Source organism: Mya arenaria, chromosome 15 (assembly GCF_026914265.1).
Source record: "Mya arenaria isolate MELC-2E11 chromosome 15, ASM2691426v1".
In the NCBI taxonomy this organism is placed as follows: domain Eukaryota; kingdom Metazoa; phylum Mollusca; class Bivalvia; order Myida; family Myidae; genus Mya; species Mya arenaria.
In genome coordinates, this window is record NC_069136.1 from 39095089 (window position 1) to 39118359 (window position 23271).

The 23271-nt window shown below is 38.2% G+C and overlaps 1 protein-coding gene across 1 annotated transcript; it reads right to left on the reverse strand.

Annotated features, from left to right (window-relative positions):
* Nucleotides 1–7219: 7219 nt before the first annotated feature.
* Nucleotides 7220–8582, reverse strand: LOC128219365 (uncharacterized). Its single transcript, XM_052927173.1, has 2 exons — nucleotides 7557–8582; nucleotides 7220–7321 (listed from the first exon to the last, which is right to left on the reverse strand). The coding sequence occupies exons 1-2, from the start codon at nucleotides 8580–8582 to the stop codon at nucleotides 7220–7222; spliced, it is 1128 nt and encodes a 375-aa protein (XP_052783133.1).
* Between the last annotated feature and the right edge of the window lie 14689 nt (nucleotides 8583–23271).

Genomic DNA, 23271 nt, shown 5'->3' on the forward strand with positions numbered 1-23271 from the left:
GTGTGTGCCATACCGTGTGTGTGCATTACCGTGTGTGTGCGTTAACGTGTGTGTGCCTTACCGTGTTTATGCCTTACCATGTGTGTGCCTTACCGTGTGTGGGCCCTACCGTGTGTGTGCGTTACCGTGTGTGTGCCTTTCCGTGCGTGTGATTTACCGTGTGTGTGCCTTACCGAATGTGTGCCTTACCGTGTGTGTGCCTTTCCGTGCGTGTGCTTTACCGTGTGTGTGCCTTACCGTTTGTGTGCGTTATCGGATGTGTACGTTATCGTGTGTGTGCCTTACCGTGTTTGTGCCTTTCCTTGTGTGTACGTTATCGTGTGTGTGCCTTACGGTGTATGTGCCTTTCCGTGTGTGTGCGTTATCGTGTGTGTGCCTTACCGTGTGTGTGACTTACCGTGTGTGTACGTTATCGTGTGTTTGCCTTACCGTGTGTGTGCCCTACCGTGTGTGTGCCTTAACGTGTGTGCCCTACCGTGTGTGTACGTTATCGGATGTGTACGTTATCGTGTGTGTGCCTTACCGTGTTTGTGCCTTTCCTTGTGTGTACGTTATCGTGTGTGTGCCTAACCGTGTGTGTGAATTACCGTGTGTGTGCCCTACCGTGTGTGTACGTTATCGGATGTGTACGTTACCGTGTGTGTGCCTTACCGCGTGTGTGCCTTACCGTGTGTGTGCCTTACCGTGTGTGTGCCTTACCGGGTGTGTGCCTTACCGGGTGTGTGCCTTACCGGGTGTGTGACACCGTGTGTGTGTGCTTACCGTGTGTGTGCTTACCGTGTGTGTACGTTATCGTTTGTGTGCCTTACCGTGTGTGTGCGTTACCGCGTGTGTGCGTTATCGGATGTGTGCGTTATCGTGTGTGTGCCTTACCGTGTGTGTGCCTTACCGTGTGTGTGCCTTACCGTGCGTGTGCCTTACCGTGTGTGTGCGTTAACGTGTGTGTGCCTTACCGTGTGTGTGCCTTACCGTGTGTGTGCCTTACCGTGTGTGTGCCTTACCGGGTGTGTGACACCGTGTGTGTGTGCTTACCGTGTGTGTGCCTTACCGTGTGTGTGCGTTACCGTGTGTGTGCGTTAACGTATGTGTGCCTTACCGTGTGTGTGCCTTACCGTGTGTGTGCCTTACCGTGTGTGTGCCTTACCGGGTGTGTGCCTTACCGGGTGTGTGACACCGTGTGTGTGTGCTTACCGTGTGTGTGCTTACCGTGTGTGTACGTTATCGTTTGTGTGCCTTACCGTGTGTGTGCGTTACCGCGTGTGTGCGTTATCGGATGTGTGCGTTATCGTGTGTGTGCCTTACCGTGTGTGTGCCCTACCGTGTGTGTGCCTTACCGTGTGTGTGCCTTACCGTGTGTGTGCGTTAACGTGTGTGTGCCTTACCGTGTGTGTGCCTTACCGTGTGTGTGCCTTACCGTGTGTGTGCCTTACCGGGTGTGTGACACCGTGTGTGTGTGCTTACCGTGTGTGTGCTTACCGTGTGTGTGCCTTACCGTGTGTGTGCGTTAACGTGTGTGTGCCTTAACGTGTGTGTGCCTTACCGTGTGTGTGCCTTACCGTGTGTGTGCCTTACCGGGTGTGTGACACCGTGTGTGTGTGCTTACCGTGTGTGTGCTTACCGTGTGTGTGCCTTACCGTGTGTGTGCGTTAACGTGTGTGTGCGTTAACGTGTGTGTGCCTTACCGGGTGTGTGCCTTACCGGGTGTGTGCCTTACCGGGTGTGTGCCTTACCGTGTGTGTGCCTTACCGTGTGTGTGCCTTACCGTGTGTGTGCCTTAACGTGTGTGTGCCTGAACGTGTGTGTGCCTTACCGTGTGTGTGCCTTACCGGGTGTGTGCCTTAACGTGTGTGGGCCTTACCGTGTGTGTGCCTTACCGTGTGTGTGCGTTAACGTGCGTGTGCGTTAACGTATGTGTGCCTTAACGTGTGTGTGCCTTACCGTGTGTGTGCCTTACCGTGTGTGTGCCTTACCGTGTCTGTGCGTGAACGTATGTGTGCCTTACCATGTGTGTGCGTGAACGTATGTGTGCCTTACTATGTGTGTGCCTTAACGTTTGTGTGCCTTACCGTGTGTGTGCCTTACCGTGTGTGCGCCTTAACGTGGGTGTGCGTTAACGTATGTGTGCCTTACCGTGTGTGTGCGTTAACGTATGTGTGCCTTACCGTATGTGTGCCTTACCGTGTGTGTGCCTTACCGTGCGTGTGCCTTACCGTGTATGTGCCTTACCGTGTGTGTACCTTACCGTGTGTGTGCATAAACGTATGTGTGCCTTACCGTGTGTGTGCCTTACCGTGTGTGTGCCTTACCGTGTGTGTGCCTTACCCTGTGTGTGCCTTACCGTGCGTGTGCCTTACCGTGTGTGTGCCTTAACGTATGTGTGCCTTACCGTGTGTGTGCTTTACCGTGTGTGTGCCTTACCGTGTGTGTGCCTTACCGTGTGTGTGCCTTACCGTGCGTGTGCCTTACCGTGTGTGTGCCTTACCGTGTGTGTGCCTTACCGTGGGTGTGAGTTAACGTGTGTGTGCCTTAACGTAAGCGTGCATTAACGTGTGTGTCTTACCGTGTGTGTGCGTTAACGTATGTGTGCCTTACCGTGCGTGTGCCTTACCGTGTGTGTGCCTTACCGTGTGTGTGCCTTACCGTATGTGTGCCTTACCGTGTTTGTGTCTTACCGTGTGTGTGCCTTACCGTGTGTGTGCCTTACCGTGAATGTGCCTTACCGTATGTGTGCCTTACCGTGTGTGTGCCTTACCGTGCGTGAGCCTTACCGTGTGTGTGTCTTACCGTCTGTGTGCGTTTACTTATGTGTGCCTTAACTTGTGTGTGCGTTACCGTGTGTGTGCGTTAACGTATGTGTGCCTTACAGTTTGTGTGCCTTAACGTATGTGTGCCTTACCGTGTATGTGCCTTACGGTGTGTGTGCCTTACCGTGTGTGTGCATAAACGTATGTGTGCCTTACCGTGTGTGTGTGTTAACGTATGTGTGCCTTACCGTGTGTGTGCGTTAACGTATGTGTGCGTTACCGTGTGTGTGCGTTAACGTATGTGTGCCTTACCGTGTGTGTGCGTTAACGTATGTGTGCCTTACAGTTTGTGTGCCTTAACGTATGTCTGCCTTAACGTATGTGTGCCTTACCGTGTGTGTGCCTTACCGTACTTGTGCCTTACGGTGTGTGTGCCTTACCGTGTGTGTGCCTTAACGTACTTGTGCCTTACCGTATGTGTGCCTTACCATGTGTGTGCGCAAACGTATGTGTTCTTTACCTTTCATTTTCTATTATCAAACCTCACACATTTACGTGGAGAAAGGCTTCTTGGAGTTTGTTTCCATGCTATTTCAATAATTCACCAGCCGTTGCATATTATCTATTTATCTTTTATATTATATTTATGTAAATAATGTATAATGAAAACCCGTATAAAACCCTGTTCATGCAGCGCTATTAGCGCTTTGATTTTTATCTCTTGACATTTATAGGAATCATTTAGTTTGATAATTTTTACAAAACGACCATACAATTCCTAACGACAGTAGCTACTTGAACATTAAGTGACACTTGAAACATTTCTAAATTCAAGAAAACGACCAATGTTCAGAACAATAATATTCAACCAACTCATCCTTAATAAATACTCCAAAACTGCCAACTTTGTCATCTAAAATGCGCAATGAATTTGGTCTTAATTTAGCGATTACAACCTTTTCCACACGTTCAATGAAGATTTATGAAAAACTTGTCTCTACAATGTTGCATGAGGTTGTTTTATGATTAACATGACGCTAATGGAAGTAATACATCCCACGTCACATGACAGAGGTTGCTTATCAGAGGTGGGCAAAGTATTCAATTGGTTTGTTTGATCTTGTGCTATGGATTGACGAAAGATAGAAATTGAGAGCGAGTTTAATTTCAAACCCGATGGTTGCGGGTGACGTAACTGTTTTGTTTCATATTGTCAAGGACAACGTTCAATAAATAGCGAACATTGTGATTTATCCGCACAGAAGTTATAGAACGGTTTCGCACATTCCGCTTGCTACCCTCACGATATGGGGGTGTAAACAAAAGCAAAACACTTTTTATTTATTATTAACATGCGACGTAGATGCAATTTCCAAGGGTGGTCAGGGTAATCCATTGGTTGTTTAATAATGTGCTATGAATTGACCATTTCAATCCTGATGGTTCCTTGTATGGTTGCTTTGTTTCGTATTGTCAAGGACAACGTTCAATAAATAGCGAGCGGTGTAAATAAATAGCTTGTAATTTATCCGCACAGAAGTTATAGACCGTTTTTTTCTCGCATACCGGACATGTGTTCCGGTCATGTGACCAATGCTGGAAAAAACCCGTCTTACACCCAATGTAAGATAAGTCATGCGCAACAACGCGCCACTTCTTATTTTATTGTATGGTTTATGGAAAGTATATTCTGTCATTTCAAATAAGCGCAATTAAATATATAAGTAAATAATCGTAAAAACGCGATTTTAGAGGAACTATTTGACGTCAAAAGTGATTCAAAATTACAGTGCTTTATGGCGTCAGTAAACAACGACACGCGCGTTTTGGTGAAATGAACAAAAGTACGTTTTCTACGTCAGTTTTCCCACAAATTGATAATTTTAGATATGCAATAAAAATATCAATCATGTTGTTTCGGTCCGGAGCAAGCCTCGTTACCGGCTTACGCGCGTGCTCTCGGGTCGGATATTTCTATCCGTACTGGAAACACATGATGGATTCCTAAACGCACGTTCCACTTGCTACCGTTCCATTATAACAGTTACTGTGTAGAATATGTCAAATATGCTACAGTAATTATTATCGACGTAAAAGGTTCTGTTTTAATTGTTATTAAGATGAAACGTAAATGCAATTAAAAACCCAAACGTGTTCAATCACTGATTTATAATCTTATATCAATTAACTTAACTAACCAAAACGTGTTTGATCATTAATTTATATCAATTATTTTACGTAACTTAATTTGGTTTGACAAAAAGCTAAACGTCAGATGGATTCGAAACCGCTACCGGTGAAATAAGAATCACGTTCGACCGGAACACAATTACTATAGTAAAGTCAATAAACATTTTGCTTAATTGGTAAACTGTTTTCCATCTCCTTCTTTTTTGATTTGGTTAGATACAGAGATCATGACCATATACATCTCAATATATTTGTGGGAAAATAGAAACACATATTCTGACAAAATCTGTAAGTTATGGATGCAAGCAGGATAACAAGCAGATAGTTGGGCCAATACAGACCAAACGCTTTGTTCCATTGCGACAAAAAACACTAAATTAATTGTTTCAAACATAATTTGATACACTCTTATTTCAAGTCGAATTTATGTAAAAATGATACACGCAAATAAAGAGATATTTTACGTTTTATTCTAAATATACAACACAAAGTATACATGTACTCGTACATAAATAATATGGAAGCCTTTCTAATAAAAAGTGTTTGTTTGTTAATGTTTAAGGTATAAAAGGTTTATAAAGCTCTTTATAACATTCTAAAACACTATATATCAAGTTCCAAGGTCGTAGTGATTCCAGGAACAATTGTTGGTGCCTTAATTACGTCAATTTTATAATGCGTTTTTAAACTGCTTATAAACCATTTAAATGTTTTGATCGATTACTTTAAAGAAACGTTACAAAAATAAGTTTAAGAAAGTCTTACAGATACTTAAAGTGACACTCTTATTCGAAAGCAATACATACACATGTATAACGAACATCAATGTTGAGTGATAAACCTTTAACTACTTCCTTAATAATGCATTTATGGAAAATATTAATAACTGATAACAAGATTGCAACCGTGTGTTTAAACGCTGAATACCCAAAAGTACTAATGATCGGTGAGTGTTTAAAGATTTACTGCGATATACTGTCGTCTCATGAGATAGAATTACCGTGTTTTCTGCACCTTTCTTTCAAATTCAACTCTGTATCCTTCTTAAAAACCGTTGATTTCGACATTTTTTCACCCTATTTGGTGCATAAAAACAAATTGCATCAATTGTGGTACATCTTATTTGGGAGTTATAGTGCATCTTTTAATGAAGCTTTTAACTGTTATACTTATATAATTTATATCAGTTTAAAATGAACATATTTATCATATATATATATATATATATATATATATATATATATATATATATATATATATATATATATATATATATATATATATATATATATATATATATATCATACATGGAGTTTCAGGTACCTAATACTTGCAAAATTCAAACTGTTAATTAAGCTTATAATTTGTTAAGGTGACATTAGTTTTTAGTTTATCAATAAAGTTCCGTGCCAAAAAAAATACGGTAATATGTTATTTTTTTTGGCACGGGACTTTATTGATAAACTAATTACTAATAATTAAAAAGCTACTGGAAATAACCATCAAATATGATAGTTATCACCATACGGTAAATCGCGGCGTGTTTAAATAAGACAATAAAGTTCATACAAGAAATCAGACTTGCAGCTAGTTTTCACACTTACATTTTACCCAAATACTTATGTTTAACATTAACATTAAGGTGCACTGCTTGTGTGCTTTACGCCTGGCTTTACGACATGCAACACCCTACATATACGGACTCTGATAAGGTGTGTTTTTAAATACATTTAGAACTACAAAAAATATCTATGACAGATTCAATAAGTAGCTATTGTACACCATATATTCATCCAGTACGTTAACTAACTACATGAACTAAATAACACCACACGTACGTACGAGACGTAGATTTAAAGCACATTGAGTTCAGATATTAGGAAGTTAACAAACATACGATCCATGATCGATACAGGCTAAAAAGAATCGACATTCTTTTTTTTATATATACAGAATGTCAATGTTTTACCTTTATTTAAATTGATACACTTGTATTTGTTTTTGTCCTGGATAACTGTTCGACACGACCAGCTTTTGACCGTCCTTGGACACAGCAACTGCCCTTGGAGAGTTCATGTTAACCTTACATGAACCAATCACTCTCCCTGTAGGAGATAGCTGGACGATAGAGTTGGTACCACTACAACATACAAACACACAGTCCCCGGGACCTACACTAAGTCCACGAGGGGATTTGATTCTGTCATCTTTTACCACTGTGGTAACACAGATCGAACCGCTGACGTCATGGAAAGATACAGAGTTGTCCAATAAGTCACTTACAACTACAATTTGACGATTAGGAATGAAGGTGGTGGCGCTTCCATACTCACCCCATTTATATTTTTGTTCGGGCAGTTTGGGTTCAAATTCTTTTTCTTCAGATGCTGAAACAACACAGGCTGGATACTTGTCGTCATATGTCGATGCACATAAACGATCGCCATGCATTATCGAGAACGAACCCTTTTTACGCGTATATGTCGTTGCTTGTAGTACCTTAATTGTATTATTTTTGCTTATCTCAGTAAAAACGACCTGCGTTCCGCATGAATAAGCAATAGTGTCATCTTTAAAACATGCAACATCATAGGATCGTGTTGTTTTTTGTGTTGCTAGTACATCTAAACTGTCATCGAAAATCAGCAGTTCATTGTTCGTATTGTCCACTCCAACAATCCTGCCGTCTGGAAGAAAGTCAAGTCCAGTTACGAAAGGTTCCTGATCATAGCCTCCACCTTGCTTCAAATTTCTTGACGCCAACAAACGTAACATAAAAGGACGTGCAAACGTTCCAGCTGTTGCCTTGGTGAAAGTATTCTGCACATGGAGTGAACCGATGTCATCCCCGCTTTGTATGAAAGAAAGCAGTGTCTTGTTGATTTCGAAAATGAAGTCCAGAACATGTTGATCGGACTCTTGTTTCGAAATCGCATGTTTGTGCTGTCTTATCTTTTTTGTAAAGAGATACATTCTGCAGGAATCGTCGCTGTATGATGTTGTATCAATATCTTTAGTAATGGCCGTTCGAACTATTTTTTCTTCATCTATTTCCTTTGATTCAATCTTGACTGCATCACGGAAACTCTGAACAACGTTGCACTTGAAATCATCGAATAGTTTAACTATTTCATTCTTCATGATATCGATTTGATCGGGAATGTCTTTAGCCTGGTTTTGGTAAGTTTGCATTCGTTTTTCCGCATCTTTATTAATATTTTCACACATGCCACGAATATTTGAAAGCGACAATTTCCCACCTGATGTGATGTCTGTAACTTCAGTGCACTGCTTATGGTACATTACACAACAGAGTCCACAACACATTTCATCGTGGTCCACACAGTATATGTTTACATCCTGTTTGTGTTTGATGCATATTTTCCTTTGCTCTTCTTCCTCCAAACCTTGTAGATCGTGTCCAACCATGATGTCATTCAATGAATGGTTCATTGAGCACTCTTCACACTGGTGTTGTTGGCAGGTTTTACACAGCACCACCGCATCATTCCACCTCCCTTTGGTTCTACAGGGATCGCAACGTTTCCCCTTCCGACCGGGAACGTTATCCTCGGCACACGTTTGATCCGCGTCTGCTGATCGTCCCCCGACTTTATCGTGTACGGTCGTTTGGTAGCCCTCAGCCATTTAATAAATTAAGCGTATAACGATATAAAATGTCTCTACTGAACGTCAACAGACTAATATAATCTCAAGTTTGAATTGATCAAGTGTGCGCTCCATATTCAATACCTCTGTTAACATTTGAACAAAAGAATGGAACAATATTCAACTGATTATAGATAGTCTATTCCAATAATGATACAGGTAAAGAAATGCATTCAGTTTGTCGTCTTTATAATTTATTTAATGGTTCATTGGAATGGTATGTCTCTCTTTATCCACTTAAGTTTTAAACGCTGTCATATAAAACATCGCCCAATTGGTTTCTTTTGAATTTTGTAAAAGATATGAGTACGATTACAATCCAGGTAATCAATTTCACAGATTGATATTCGAACTATTTCAATGCAGTTATATTGAACATTCAAAAATGGTCAAAAAGAAGAAGTTTGTGATCAATATAAATTGATAAATACTATTCCCTACAATTAGACAATAAATAGGCTGGCACGTTCCATCTTTACTCTTCTACTGTGTTTTTCATACATTGTTTATAAAAAGTTGATAATCAATACATGCTTATTTTTATATTGTTATTCAATTTAATGAAATAGATGCTTTCCGGTAGTTAATATAATTTTATCAGTAAGATCTAGTTATGAAACAGTGAAGTAACAATATGAAATCCAAATCTTTTTCAGATAGTCTTTTGAACATATTTTTTTATGACTTAAGCCTTAAGTATTGTATATTGAATTGAATTCCTAATTTGTTTTGGCAAAGTATAGTACTTTTGTCATGTACGTTAAGTTAGCGGCCTAGCGGCGTGAAGTTAGCGGCCTAGCGGCGTGAAGTTAGCGGCCTGGCGGCCTAGCGGCCTAGCGGCGTGAAGTTGGCGGCCTAGCGGCCTGCCGGCCTATTTTTTTTTCTATTTCCAAGCAATTGTTAATAGTGAGTGATAGCAGAGTGATAGTCTGTGCATAAAAACAGTTAATATATCATTGTTTGAGAATAAAAAGCATGTATACATGCTTTGAAATAGGATACCATTTTAGGCCGCTAGGCCGCCAGGCCACTAACTTCACGCCGCTAGGCCGCTGAAGTACTCGATTGACTTTTTTGAAAAAAAGTTGAAAAACGCTTCAGAGTGATAATTTGTGCATAAAAACAGTAAATATATCATTGTTTTAGAAGATCAGGCATGTTTAATGCTTTGAATTAGCTGACTGCTTTTTTTAGGAGAAAATGCATGTATACAGGTTTTAAAATAGGATTCAATTTTAGGCCATTAGGCCTCTAGGCCGCCAGGCCGCTAATTTCACGCCGCTTGGCCGCTAGGCCGCTGAAGTGCTTGATCGACTTTTTTGAAAAAAAGTTAAAAACGCTTCAGAGTGATAACTTGTGCATAAAACTGCTTATTATAATTGTTTTAAATTAAAACGTATAGAAGTATGTTCTGAATAGAAAACAATTTAAGGCCGCTATGTAACTGTATGAATAAAAATGAATACGCATACAAATTGCTTGGTAATAGAGAAAAAAATTAGGCCGGCAGGCCGCTAGGCCGCCAACTTCACGCCGCTAGGCCGCCAACTTCACGCCGCTAGGCCGCCATGCCGCTAACTGCACGCCGCTAGGCCGCTAAATTCACGCCGCTAGGCCGCTAACTTCACGCCGCTAGGCCGCTAACTTCACGTCGCTAGGCCACTAGGCCGCTAATTTCACGCCGCTAGGCCGCGAACTTGACGCCGCCAGGCCGCTAACTTGACGCCGCTAGGCCGCTTACTTCACGCCGCTAGGCAGGTTACTTCACGCCACTAGGCCGCTAACTTCACGCCGCTAGGCCGCTAACTTCACGCCGCTAGGCCGCTAACTTCACGCTGCTAGGCCGCTAGGCCGCTAACCTCACGCCGCTAGGCCGCCAACTTCACGCCGCTAGGCCGCCAGGCCGCTAGGCCGTTAACTTCACGCCGCTAGGCCGCTAACTTCACGCCGCTAGGCCGCTAACTTCACGCCGCTAGGCCGCTAGGCCGCTAGGCCGCTAACTTCACGTACATACTTTTGTCGCATGTTCAAACAACTTTTAACAAAATAATAATAAAAAACAGTTCTAGGTTGAACTTTGGTTGATGTGTTATTATTGTAACCAACAGTTTGTTTATATTTCGCATGAATGCTTTTTTGTCTATGTCTGAACCTATAAAAAGTGAACGAGTCCCTTTATGAAGAAAAGTGTTGACGTCGGACGACGGACAATACCAAATACAATTGATCATCATGAGTGGTTTGTTCTCGTGTAATTTAAAAGCAAAATGAAAAATGTCGTGAGCTTGTTCATGGTTCTAAGCATTGTTTCAACATAAATGTTATATCAGTTTCATTGCAGAAGTTTACATTAATTTAAATAATTATATATTGTGATCCACGAACACAATTGACGCCACATAAAGGCACGGCACATATAAATGTCATATATACTACATATGGCACATATTAAGATGATAATTCAACAATAAACTTAGAAGCAAATCAGAGAAAAATATTCATTTGCAGTTCGATAAACCACAATCATTAATTCATTTACACAATACGAAGCCAGTTATATGGACAAGGTCTTCCGAAAATACTTACTAAATAATGCATTTATTGGTTACTGATAACAAGATTGTAACCGTGTATTTAAAAGCTGAAAACGCAAAAATATTAAATGAGTGGTGAATGCTAAAAGATTTACTGTGATAAGGTATTCAAACTTCTTTCTCTTCAATGTATACAGTGCATTAATAAATATAACCGTATAATTAACAAAACAATATGGCATTATATTTGAATTTTAACCCATTCACAACTGTTAATTTCATGTTCTACAACTCTGTTTTAAGTTAGAATACTCTTCCTTTAGAAACAACATTAGGTGACGTCATTGTGACGTCATGACATCATGAACATGCTAAGCAACATCAGTCTAAAATATATCTGCGTGACTACTTATTGTGAAGTCTGAATAAAGTGTAAAATATCCAGTGGTGTTGGTGTATAATATCTGGATTAAGATTAACAATGGTAGCAGAGGCGTATTAAAGAATCCATGGAGGAAATCAATGTAGTGTGGTGTGATTTTGGAGTTTCAGCAGAGAATTAAGCTTCCAAGTAGGGAATTCAGCATGACAACTAGGATAAATCCCCCAGTATTTGGAAAAGAAAAGAACTATGAAAGATTTAAGTTAGAGCTTTTGGCATGGAAAGAAATCACAGAATTAAGCAAAGAAAAACAAGGCATTGTTGTGGCATTAACACTTCCTGAAAATGATGAATCACAAATTCGGGAAAAAGTTTTTGACCAACTTAGATTGGATGAATTAAAAGGGTATGACGGTTTAAATGTTCTAATTAATTTCCTGGATCAGCATCTTGCCTAAGGATGACCTAACTGACAGTCTGGAGAAATTTGAGGACTTTGAAGACTTAAAAAGGTTAGAAGGACAATCTATCAATGAATTTGTGGCTATGTTTGACTCTAAGTATCGAAAGATAGAAATGAAGAATATGACACTGCCTACTGAGATACTGGCTTTCAAGCTACTAAGGAAGGCTAACATTTCAAAGGAGGAGAAGTTGCTAGTACTAACTGGTATGAACTATGACAATAAGAAGACACTTTATGAGGAAGCCAAGAAGTCTCTTAAAAAATTCAAGGGCAATGAAAATGAATCATTAAACAGCCACGCAAGTATCAAGCTAGAACCGGCATTTCTGGCAGCCAACGAAGAGGCTCTGCTTGCAGCCGGGTATTCAAAAACTCGGAGTGGCTATAAAGGCTATCAGGGTAATTACAGTAGTGAGAGAGGAAGCATTTGGCAGCGAGGAAAACTGGGAAAATCTAATGGGAGAGAGAACCAGAGAGGAGAGTTTGCCACGGAAAATAGAAAGAAGGGATTGATAAAGAGCATGAATCCCACAGTACCAGATGGTAGACCATTGACATGCAAATCATGTGGGTCTTTTAGACATTTATTATCTGCATGCCCAGATAGTTGGGAAAATATGAAGAGAGTTCATGCGGTTGAAGAAGAACACGCTGTTCTATTTACAGGGTATGGTAAAAACGAGGTCAGACGCCTGGGGGTTGATGCTCGAAACTGTGCAGTCCTAGATAGTGCTTGTAGCAGTACGGTATGTGGAAGCAGTTGGATGGACAACTATATAGCATCTTTGGACAAGACAGACAGAGAGAAAGTGTTGCAATCAGAAGGTCAGAGAATGTTTAAATTCGGAGGGGGGACCTGCCTGAAATCAAAAGGTGAGTTTAGAATATCTGCTGTATTTGCTGGAAAAGCGGTCACCATAAAAACTGATGTCGTAAAATCAGACATTCCTCTACTACTCTCCCGCACTGCAATGAAGACAGCAGCAATAAAAATGGATCTTGAAAATGATACGGCAACAATTATGGGGCAGGAGGTAGCGCTGAACTTAACAACATCAGGTCATTACTGCATTCCGATAGATAAAACAGTGGAAGTTCTGGTAGAAAAAGTGTTTGCAGTCAAGCTCGAGAATTTGAACACACAAGAGAGATACAAAACTCTTCTGAAACTGCATCGACAATTTGCACATCCTCCAAAGAAAAGGTTGGCAGCACTTTTGAAGGATGCGGGGATATGGAAAAACGATTATGAAGAAGATCTTGACCAAATTGAAAACAGATGTGAACTTTGCAAAGTATATGCCAAGACTCCTTCAAGGCCAGTAGTAGGTATGCCAATGGCCTCCAAGTTCAACGAAAAGGTTGCAATGGACCTAAAACAATGGAATGGGCGGTGGATTTTACACATCATAGACATGTGGTCAAGATATACTTTGTCTATTTTTGTAGACAGAAAGAAGCCGTGTAATATCATAGACGCATTAATGAAGGAATGGGTTGGGAAATTTGGAGTGATGGGATCTTTGATGACAGACAATGGGGGGAATTCAACTCGGACGACTTAAGGGAAATTACATCCATAATGAACATTCAGTTATGTACCACATCAGCTGATAGTCCGTTTCAAAATGGATTGTGTGAAAGAGTGCATGCAATTACTGATATGATGTTGACCAAGCTTCATGCAGATAACACAAAGGTAAATTTGCAGACACTCCTATCATGGGCAAACATGGCGAGGAACTCTTTGCAAATGTGGAACGGTTACAGCAGCCACCAACTTGTCTTTTTTGCCAGAACCCCAACATTCCAAACATCATGAGTGAGAATTTGCCAGCATTACAAGGATCCACAAGCAGTGAAGAGTTTGCAAAGCATTTGAATGTATTGCATGCAACTCGAAGGGCTTTTATACAGTCTGAAGCTGATGAAAGAGTAAGAAGAGCACTCAGAAATAAGGTAAGAGCTTCGGAACAGTTGTTTGAACATGGAGACCGTGTATTTTACAAGAGAGAGGGTCGAGAACATTGGCTTAGACCAGGAAAAGTAGTTTTCCAAGATGGGAAAGTGGTGTTTGTGCGACATGGAGCAGTGTTTGTACGTGTATCCCCCAATAGACTACAAAAGGTGAACAATTTTTTGGACAATGGAGGAGAAAATGATGTCAGTGAGAATCAGAGTTTAGATGCAGGACGAAACCATGCTCAGCCAGAAATGAAGATCACAAGTGATCAACAAATGATTTCTGAAGAATTACCATCCGAACAATTGAATGATGACATACAAACAAGGTTAGAGGAGACACCAGTAGTGTTAGGCTGAGAAAGACAGACACAAGATACCAGAAAGGATAGAAAAATACTGAAACCCAATGATAATATTCAGTATAAAGAACCAGACACTGATGTATGGATCCATGCAAAGGTTCTTGGGAGGGCAGGAAAGGCAACAGGAAATAACAAACACTGGTACAACATTATGGAAGATGAAAGTAAAGAGAAAAAGAGTATCAATTTGGATCAAGTTGAATGGGGACATCTGACTGATGATGTGCATCTAGTGTTGAAGAACAGTAATGTTAATGAAAATGTCTCAGAGGCAAAAATTGCACAGTTACAGAAATTGAGACAATGCAGCACATATGAGGAGGTGAAAGATTGTGGCCAAAGTACTTTATCAACTAGGTGGGTCATAACTACAAAGAATGAACAGACAAAAGCTCGCCTTGTTGTTAGGGGTTTCGAAGAAGAATTTTCAATGCAATGTGACAGTCCGACAGTGGGAAAAGGAGCCATGAGAACATTTCTTCTGCGTCCATCAACAACTGGATTGTTAAGACCACCGACATTAAATCAGCATTTTTACCAGGTCAAGAGATAAAGAGAGATGTTTACATAAAGCCGCCAAAGGACTGCGAAAATGCTGATGGAATTGTCTGGAAGTTACGTCATGGATTGTATGGACTTAAGGATGGTGCAAGACAGTTTTATCTGAGTGTAAAGGGAGAAGTACTGAAACTCGGATGCCAAATTTCTAAAATGGATCCTGCAATGTTCCTTTTGCATACAAATGGAAAGTTGAGCGGAATCATATGTTGCCACGTTGACGATTTTTTTGCATGCTGGAGATGAATGCCTTGAAAGAATTATGACAAGTCTGCGAAAAAGATTTGTAGCGGGAAAAGTAGAGGAAGGAAGTTTTAATTATATTGGATTCAAAGTCATGCAACAGTCCAGAGAAATTTTTCTTGACCAATCAAGGTATGTAGGAAATATAAAGAGCCAAACTTTAGATACAAAGCGGGTGCAGCAGAAAGAAGATTTTCTTACAGCTGAAGAACAAACTAGTTACAGACAAATCTTTGGTCAGATCAACTGGGCTGTACAGGGAACTAGACCGGACATGGCATTTGAACTCATAGATTTGAGTACCAAGTTAAAACAAGCAACTGTAGGTGATTTGTCAAGGGCTGTAAAAACAGTCAACAGATTGAAAGATGTAAAATCGATTATTTCATTCCCAAGACTTAGCAGAAATGTCGGTGACTGGAGAATCGTGGTATTCACAGATGCTTCTCTGTGTAACATCAACAATGGGACTGGAAGTACTGCAGCCTTTGTTGTGTGGTTAGCTGACAACCAGGGAAAATGTTGCCCACTTGATTGGCGTACAAACAAGATTAAAAGGGTTGTTCGGTCAACAATTGCTGCTGAGGCACTCAGTCTACAAGAAGGTCTTGAATGTGGCTATTACTATAGACAGATGCTAGAGGACATTATGAAGCTTCAAAGAAACACTATACCAATAATTGCTCATGTCGACAACAAGAGTGTCATTGATGCTGTGCATTCCACCAAGTTAGTTGATGACAAGCGCCTGCGTGTCGACATAGCAGCCATCAGTGATTCTCTGTCCAGGAATGAAGTAAAGGAGATACGTTGGTGTCCGGGTAAATACCACCTTGCAGACTGCATGACCAAAGGAGGAGCTTCCGGTTTCAATCTGCTAGAAGTGTTCCATGGACGCCGATTTTCAGAAGAATTTATATAGACTGTGTTAATATTCATTTTATCATATTAATTTAAATTTGAATTATTTCTAAAATATTTATTTCTGATAATTAAATAGATAAAAATCAGAAAGAAGAAAAGAAAAGAAAATATAATGAATGTTAATTTCATGTTCTACAACTCTGTTTTAAGTTAGAATACTCTTCCTTTAGAAACAACATTAGGTGACGTCATTGTGACGTCATGACGTTATGAACATGCTAAGCAACATCAGTGTGAAATATATCTGCGTGACTACTTATTGTGAAGTCTGAATAAAGTGTAAACTATCCAGTGGTGTTGATGTATAATATCTGGATTAAGATTAACAACAACAACACCAAAATATTTGGTTAATAATCAAACATGCATATTTATACCAGATATGAGAGCATTATTAAGATAGGGCGTTCTACTGCTGTATACTGATTACCAATCAGGTAGGTATTCACTTGAATTATAACTAAATGTTCTTGAAAATTTCGCTTCATATCACCATTGGTTACCACGCATTATTTACATGTTTTAAAATCAGTAAAGTCAATCTCAATGATAATGCAATTGGTTTTAATTCATCTGTAAAATATTATAATTTATTACATGGTCACAATTAAAGCTGCACTCTCACAGATTGATTGTTTCGACAACTTTTAATGTTTGTCTTGGAATGGCTCAAAGCGTTAATAGCTTTAAGAAATATGATTTTTTCCGGCAGTTCACCAAAAAATCGAGATCTGTTTTATGTATAGGTTAGAGTTTGTTAAGTAATTTCTTCGTGAATAATTAACCTAGGGAAGCTTAATAGATTCTAACCGACTTAGTGTAAGCGCCTCCCAAATATAATCAGCTTTAAACTGAATCCGTGCGCCTGTCAAAAAGACCTGTTAATCACTGCAAGATAGTGTGACGTCATTTAAATCAGCGTTGACGCTGAAATCGCGCCTTTGCACATGCAAACAGTAGGCGTGAATATATGCGCATGCGCAGTTATAGCAATTTACTTATTCATGAAGAGATGTCTTCAGCAATAAGTAACGATTCTTCTGACATAAATAATAAACTGAACTTTTTAAAAATCTAGCGCCCCTGATTGGCTGACAATGTAGGGCAAATACCAATGTAAGTTATCGTATTTGACTAAATTGAAGGCACTGATGCCAAAATGAGCTGATTCTTGGACAAGAAAATAGGTCAAAACAGTTTATGTGTGATAGTGTATCTTTAAAACATGGTTTCTATTTTAAAAGGGTAAAACATTTTTTTCCATATCGACAAGACACTGAGTAAATATTTATAGCTCTTAGATACAGGGTTTGCGAGCTGATGATATTTCAATTACCTTTATTTGCCTTTCATTATTGCACGTAAGCATTATTCAGTGGCATATCGAATGACATATCATTGAGGTTGTTAGTCTGAAATGGTATACGGCACACTATGAATACCTTTTCAATTCCTTAATTACCTTTTAAGAAAAGATAGTTCAATGGTGAACAATCTATAAGGAACATAATTACATTATCCTTGGTTTCATACAACAATATTGAAATACAAACATATTTAAATACAAAGTGTGTTTTACTATATGATATGTGCAAACGCTCAATAATTTATCACTTATTAACAAGAAAATATCATGAAAGGTAGAAAATAAGAGTTACTGCAATGCCTGTATTGCATTCGAAGATTAAAATTGTTGCTCGACACCGCTGTTCACAAAAGATTCAACTTTATCTATGATATACATTATACTTCACATAATGTGAGATATTAAAATATGAAGCATAGTGGTTTTAAACAGAATCAATATGCCTTTTATAAATGTTGTGTTTTGTTTCCTTTGAAAGAGCTCTATAAAACAACATGTTAAAGCCATTAAAACATTCAAAACATGTCTAGACAATAATAAACATAAACACCTGTAACAAACTTCAAGTGTTAACTTTCAACTTATAAACACAAATGTATTATCTTACACAATTTGTTATACATAACTATGGCTCTCAATAAGCATAAACATTCTCAAATTAAGCAGCACACAAATGAATTTCAGAACACTCTAATCATTGGTAAAAATATAGTATTAACACTCTAATACTTTTATACTTTTTCTAGCAAATTACATTACTTTCCTGAAATATCTTGGTTATTGGAACCCGTATTTACATAAATGATTGTATATTTTTCTAAAATTCTAACGAAACAGCACTTTAAGTACCTCAATCAAAGTAATGTTGATACATCATGTTTATCAACATAGTTTTCAGGATTATGATGGAATTCTCGGTTACATGCAAGTAAAGCTATGTATTATCATTATAAATCACAATGACTCTAAATAGTCACTTAAGTAGAGTACACTTAACGTGAATTCAAAACATTTTGATATATGGAACAAGACATGATACATAACTTGAGGACTAAGGTATATGTAGCAAGTATGACACAAATCAATGAATCAGAATTTGTACATGATTATACCTTTATAAAGAACACATAAACATATAAACTCATAGTTATAAGTAAAAATACACCTTAGTAATACTTAAAGTACAGCATGAAATGAGCGTACACAAAACCAAAATATTGATGACGGATGCAGGAATATTTCAGACGGATCAACACTGCAGAGCTAACGCAAACACTCGTATATTGTTTTTCAATCAAACAGGGGCATAACTCTACAATTATTAAAACCAGATTTATGGTCTTTGCTTTTATTTTACATATTATCTCAGGTAATATGTGTACCAAGTTACATTTGGATATCTGGAATGTTTCGTACTCCAACACACTGTTGATGCTGCCGACAACGATCCAATGCTAGACAATTGCTTGACTAGCTTTAACTGATGACAAAAAACGTTATATGTACACAACAAATGTAATGGTATGAGGCTCTATTTGGCTATAAGATGATCAAAATGGTTTATATGCTCGTCATACAAAATGATCGTGGTATATGAATAGGAAAAAATATATAATGCATTATACACTTTGGTACGAAATTGACACTCAGATGGCAACAAAACAAACATTTTCAATGCTTTTGTTCAATAAACTCTTCATTCAGTCAATCCCAACCTTGTCAGATATTCTGTAGAGGAATATTGCAGGTATAAACTCGCTTTTATGGAACAAATAGGGGGAATTCCTTACGATCACGCCACTAGACATAAGCGTTCTACAAAATGACTCGACATTTAATGTTTTATACTCGAGATAGGAGTGGTTTGGTAAATCGGAATAAATAAACTGCTAAAAAAGCTCTTGTCCAACTTTTGATCATTATACATATGTTTCAGTAAGGCACTAAACTTGCAGGGTTTGAAAGTTAAAATTTGACATGACTAACAGGGACTTGAGATGGTGATTTAAGATTGCTATTAGTTGCATACGCTCGTATATATTAAAATTACTATTCAATTTACAAACTCTTTCTTTACAAGAAACACTAGTTTGTGAATTATGCTTCATCTCTTGTAGTATCCTAAATACAACTAAAAAATGACTATGCAGGGTCATGAGGATACAAATACATATGATTTTATGCACATTCATGATTTAATCACTGAATACCTCTGTTATGAAATGAACAGCCCATCTGAATAATAATTTTTATTATTTTGTCCATCTGAAACCGTTTTATTAATGTAAAAGGTCCATTTTTATATTCGCAATAGTCAGCTACATTTCTTTGACTTTTGTATTTAAGCATTTATTCAAGTCAGATAAAATAAGACTATCTCAATGAAATATGTTTTCAATTTTCAAGACTATTGTTGCAGCAAGTAAGAACCATGTCACTACGAATTAGTTTTGTCCCTTTTGTCACTTTCACAATCAATTCATTATCACCATTGCCCGTGTCCTTTTTTATCTTCTTATTCCTTTACTTCACCTCGTCATCTGCTCTTTTGTTGACAACAGCTGTGCACTGAAACATGTGAACTATTTAAATTCTATCTGTCCAAATTATGCAACAACTATGTATGATGTCTTATCCTCCAGCATCACTTACACATCATCATACAAGGTTTAAACTAAACTAGTATAAACATAAAACAAATCAATATATAAAATTTACTTATATCATGTATAGTTACAACTTAACGTTAATTGATATTTAGTGGTTTCATTTCAAGCAGGTGAAGCGGCATAAATAAATAGTTAAGTGGAAGTTTGCACAATTTAATTTTAATGTTGACCACTTACGATGTAAACAAGGGCTAGCCTTGTAAATGGAAAGTTTCCACTTTATTGGTAGACCACTTAAAAACTAAAGATTGTCAGTATGTTCTTACAAAATATATGGTTAAATACATGCGACTCTGTCATATCGACCCATTTATGCTAAAAAAGTACATTCTACCAATCTTTAACCATATTTATGCGAGAAGCTACAGAAACAAGCTCAGTAGAAAAAAAGTTTAAACATAACCCCGGTTTAATGGCACTGGGTAAACGCCAAAGACATAAAACATAAAACCACAAACAAGAAACATGGAATTACTTAAAGCATAATACTAGTATATTTTGAACACGTTATAATTCTAACTGTTAACTCAAACACAGAGTTAACGCCAAAACATTTTTTGATAGTTTGCTAATTATAGAACATGCATTTTATGAAAAATTACAAAGTTAGTCTAAACTTCAATGAAACGAAAATGTACATAATATAGTGTTAGTTTAGAGGTAGTGTCAATGTCAAAGGGAAGGGTATACACCAGGGTATACCCCCCCCCCCCAGTAAATTTACATGTTACTGGCCGTTCCAAGGCGGTCCCTTACAATCCTTGATAAGCAATCCTAGTTTTTTATATGGATATATGTACTGTGTTGTTTGTGGGTTTTTTTTGATGTGGTTCCATGTTGCTGGTTTGTGATTGTTTGTTTTTGTGGACTTGTCTTTGGCATTTATCCTGTGCCATTTAACAGGGTTAATGTCAAAACTTTCGACTACTGCGCTTGTTTCTGTAGTTGTTTATATTCATATTGGAAATAACTTACCCAGCACTCAAAAAAACAAACAAAAACACACCAGCAATGAAAATACAAGTGCAAATTATATCTACCAGGAATGAACAAGTTTTACGTATGAAAACCGCCAAAACAAATATATTGTAAAATAACTATATATAAATCAAAACGGCAATAGTAAATTGTTCAGAATATTAATCAAATGAAACAAAAAACAACAATCATCTACAAACCAATTCCTGAAAATAATATAATATTGATTAAATTTTGTAACAATCTAAAATCTGCATTTCTGAGACCGTTTCTCAAACTTAGACCCATATATCTAATATTAAATGCTACTTACTAGAACTACTTTACATGAATTTACATGACAGTTTTCATAGTCGGGAAATCTGGCTTGGTATCTGATGCAATATGCTTCCAAGAATAAAAAAAATTATTCTTTACATTCGGGTTCAGTCATTTTAAATATTGCAGAACGTTCATAACCGGATGAAATATCAATGACGTTGACGTCATGCACAGTTTCAACGTGCGAAATTTGACAACCTAAAGAGTTACTGTGTTTCGTTTGATACTGATGAGGAGCTTCATTAATATTCATTGAATGGCGTTATACGCCCTGGATATATTATAAAGTACTGCCTTTTGGAAGAACATGATTTTTGTTTTAATATAAACAATTTTACTTTAACTCTCATCTGCAGAACCTCACAGCGTGAAGCTTGAAGCAAGGACGTGTCATAAAGGTCATTGCTGACGGACAGATGAACGCACGAATTAAGAGACACCTCTGTGAAGTATGTGAAGTTCTAGTAGTAGACCAGCAGGTCTCCCAGGCGATATCCAAGCCATCTTTATTGGGGGAAACAGGTGTATATTGTATGATAAAATATAAACCCATATATTCACCAATATGGCTCAAGACCACAGTTATCTGCCCCTTGTTGACCAAGATCCGGATGTTAATACAGAAAAAAGAGTATCAATATTTTATTAAATTGAATGAAAATGAAGCAAAAAAAGTTCGTTTTGCAGAGAACTTGACTGAATTTGACACCCTATTGCAGAAATTGATAGTTTTCAGTATAAATATTGGAAAAATCATAGCTTGTGGAAGTCTGAAAATTAGTCGTTTCTAGCCGATTGACTCCTTTGCGGAAGGTTATGTATTTGAACTCAATTTTGACAGTCGGGTCAATGGTCAACATGGTGTTTTCTTGTGATTATATTTTATGCCTTGAATTGTTCTGGAGATGCCATGTACTTGTTTTTCAATTGGGGTGTGTATAAAGTCAAAAGCCAGGTTAGTGTCTATATGAAACATATAGTAAAAATAACTGTGGTCTCGCGCCTGATATGATAACCAAGTCAATGGTCTGGTGCAGAAACAGACGTATAGAAATCATAATGGTAAGGTGTTCTCGAAACTTAAATTATTCTCAACTAGAGACAAACGGCCAGTTTACTAAAATACAAACAATTACAAATTTAATATGCCATTATGTAGAAATGCATCTCACCAAATCTCTCCTTGGGTACTTCTCTCAGAAGGATGTTATTGAAGCCGTCATTGAGCCATGCCGGACTTTGGTCACCCTTAAATGATTACACATTGTTCACCATTGGGGCCCCGTCTGGACCAACACTGGATGTAAAAAGCAATAAAATAAATGCCGCACTCTCCATCTGCATACTCCTTCATGTGAAGATGCCCTGCAATATCTCCACACCGCCACATTAGGTCTATTTATTTACATCATTTGCTTTTATGATGATGTGGCCCTTAGTGAGATTTTGTCCTTGAGAGTGGCAGGACTATTTTTGTATGTTGATTTGGCTCTCTGCGAGATATAAGGAAAATAATCTATGATTTGTTGGGGGGGGGGGTGCGAGGTATTAGGAAAAACAAATACTAAAATACATTGTTATTCAACTACGTTGCTCTTAGCAATATATGGGAAACAACTTCTGCATTTTCAACGTCTAATACAGTGAAGAGTTATTTATCGTAATAAAGTTTGATAGCCAGAATGATTTAACAGCGGTTCGCTGTGTTAGCAGAGTAGTGACAATGGCCGCGTTTAAACATGAGCGAATGTTAAAACATAAATGTGTACTGTTGATAATGATAAATTGGATGTTGTACAATTCCGACGATTTGCTTTTAAAGGCGGGGATAATATAAAGACACTTTTTCATCTAAAAATGATCATTGACACATAAGAGCCATAATATTTTAAAGGGAAAT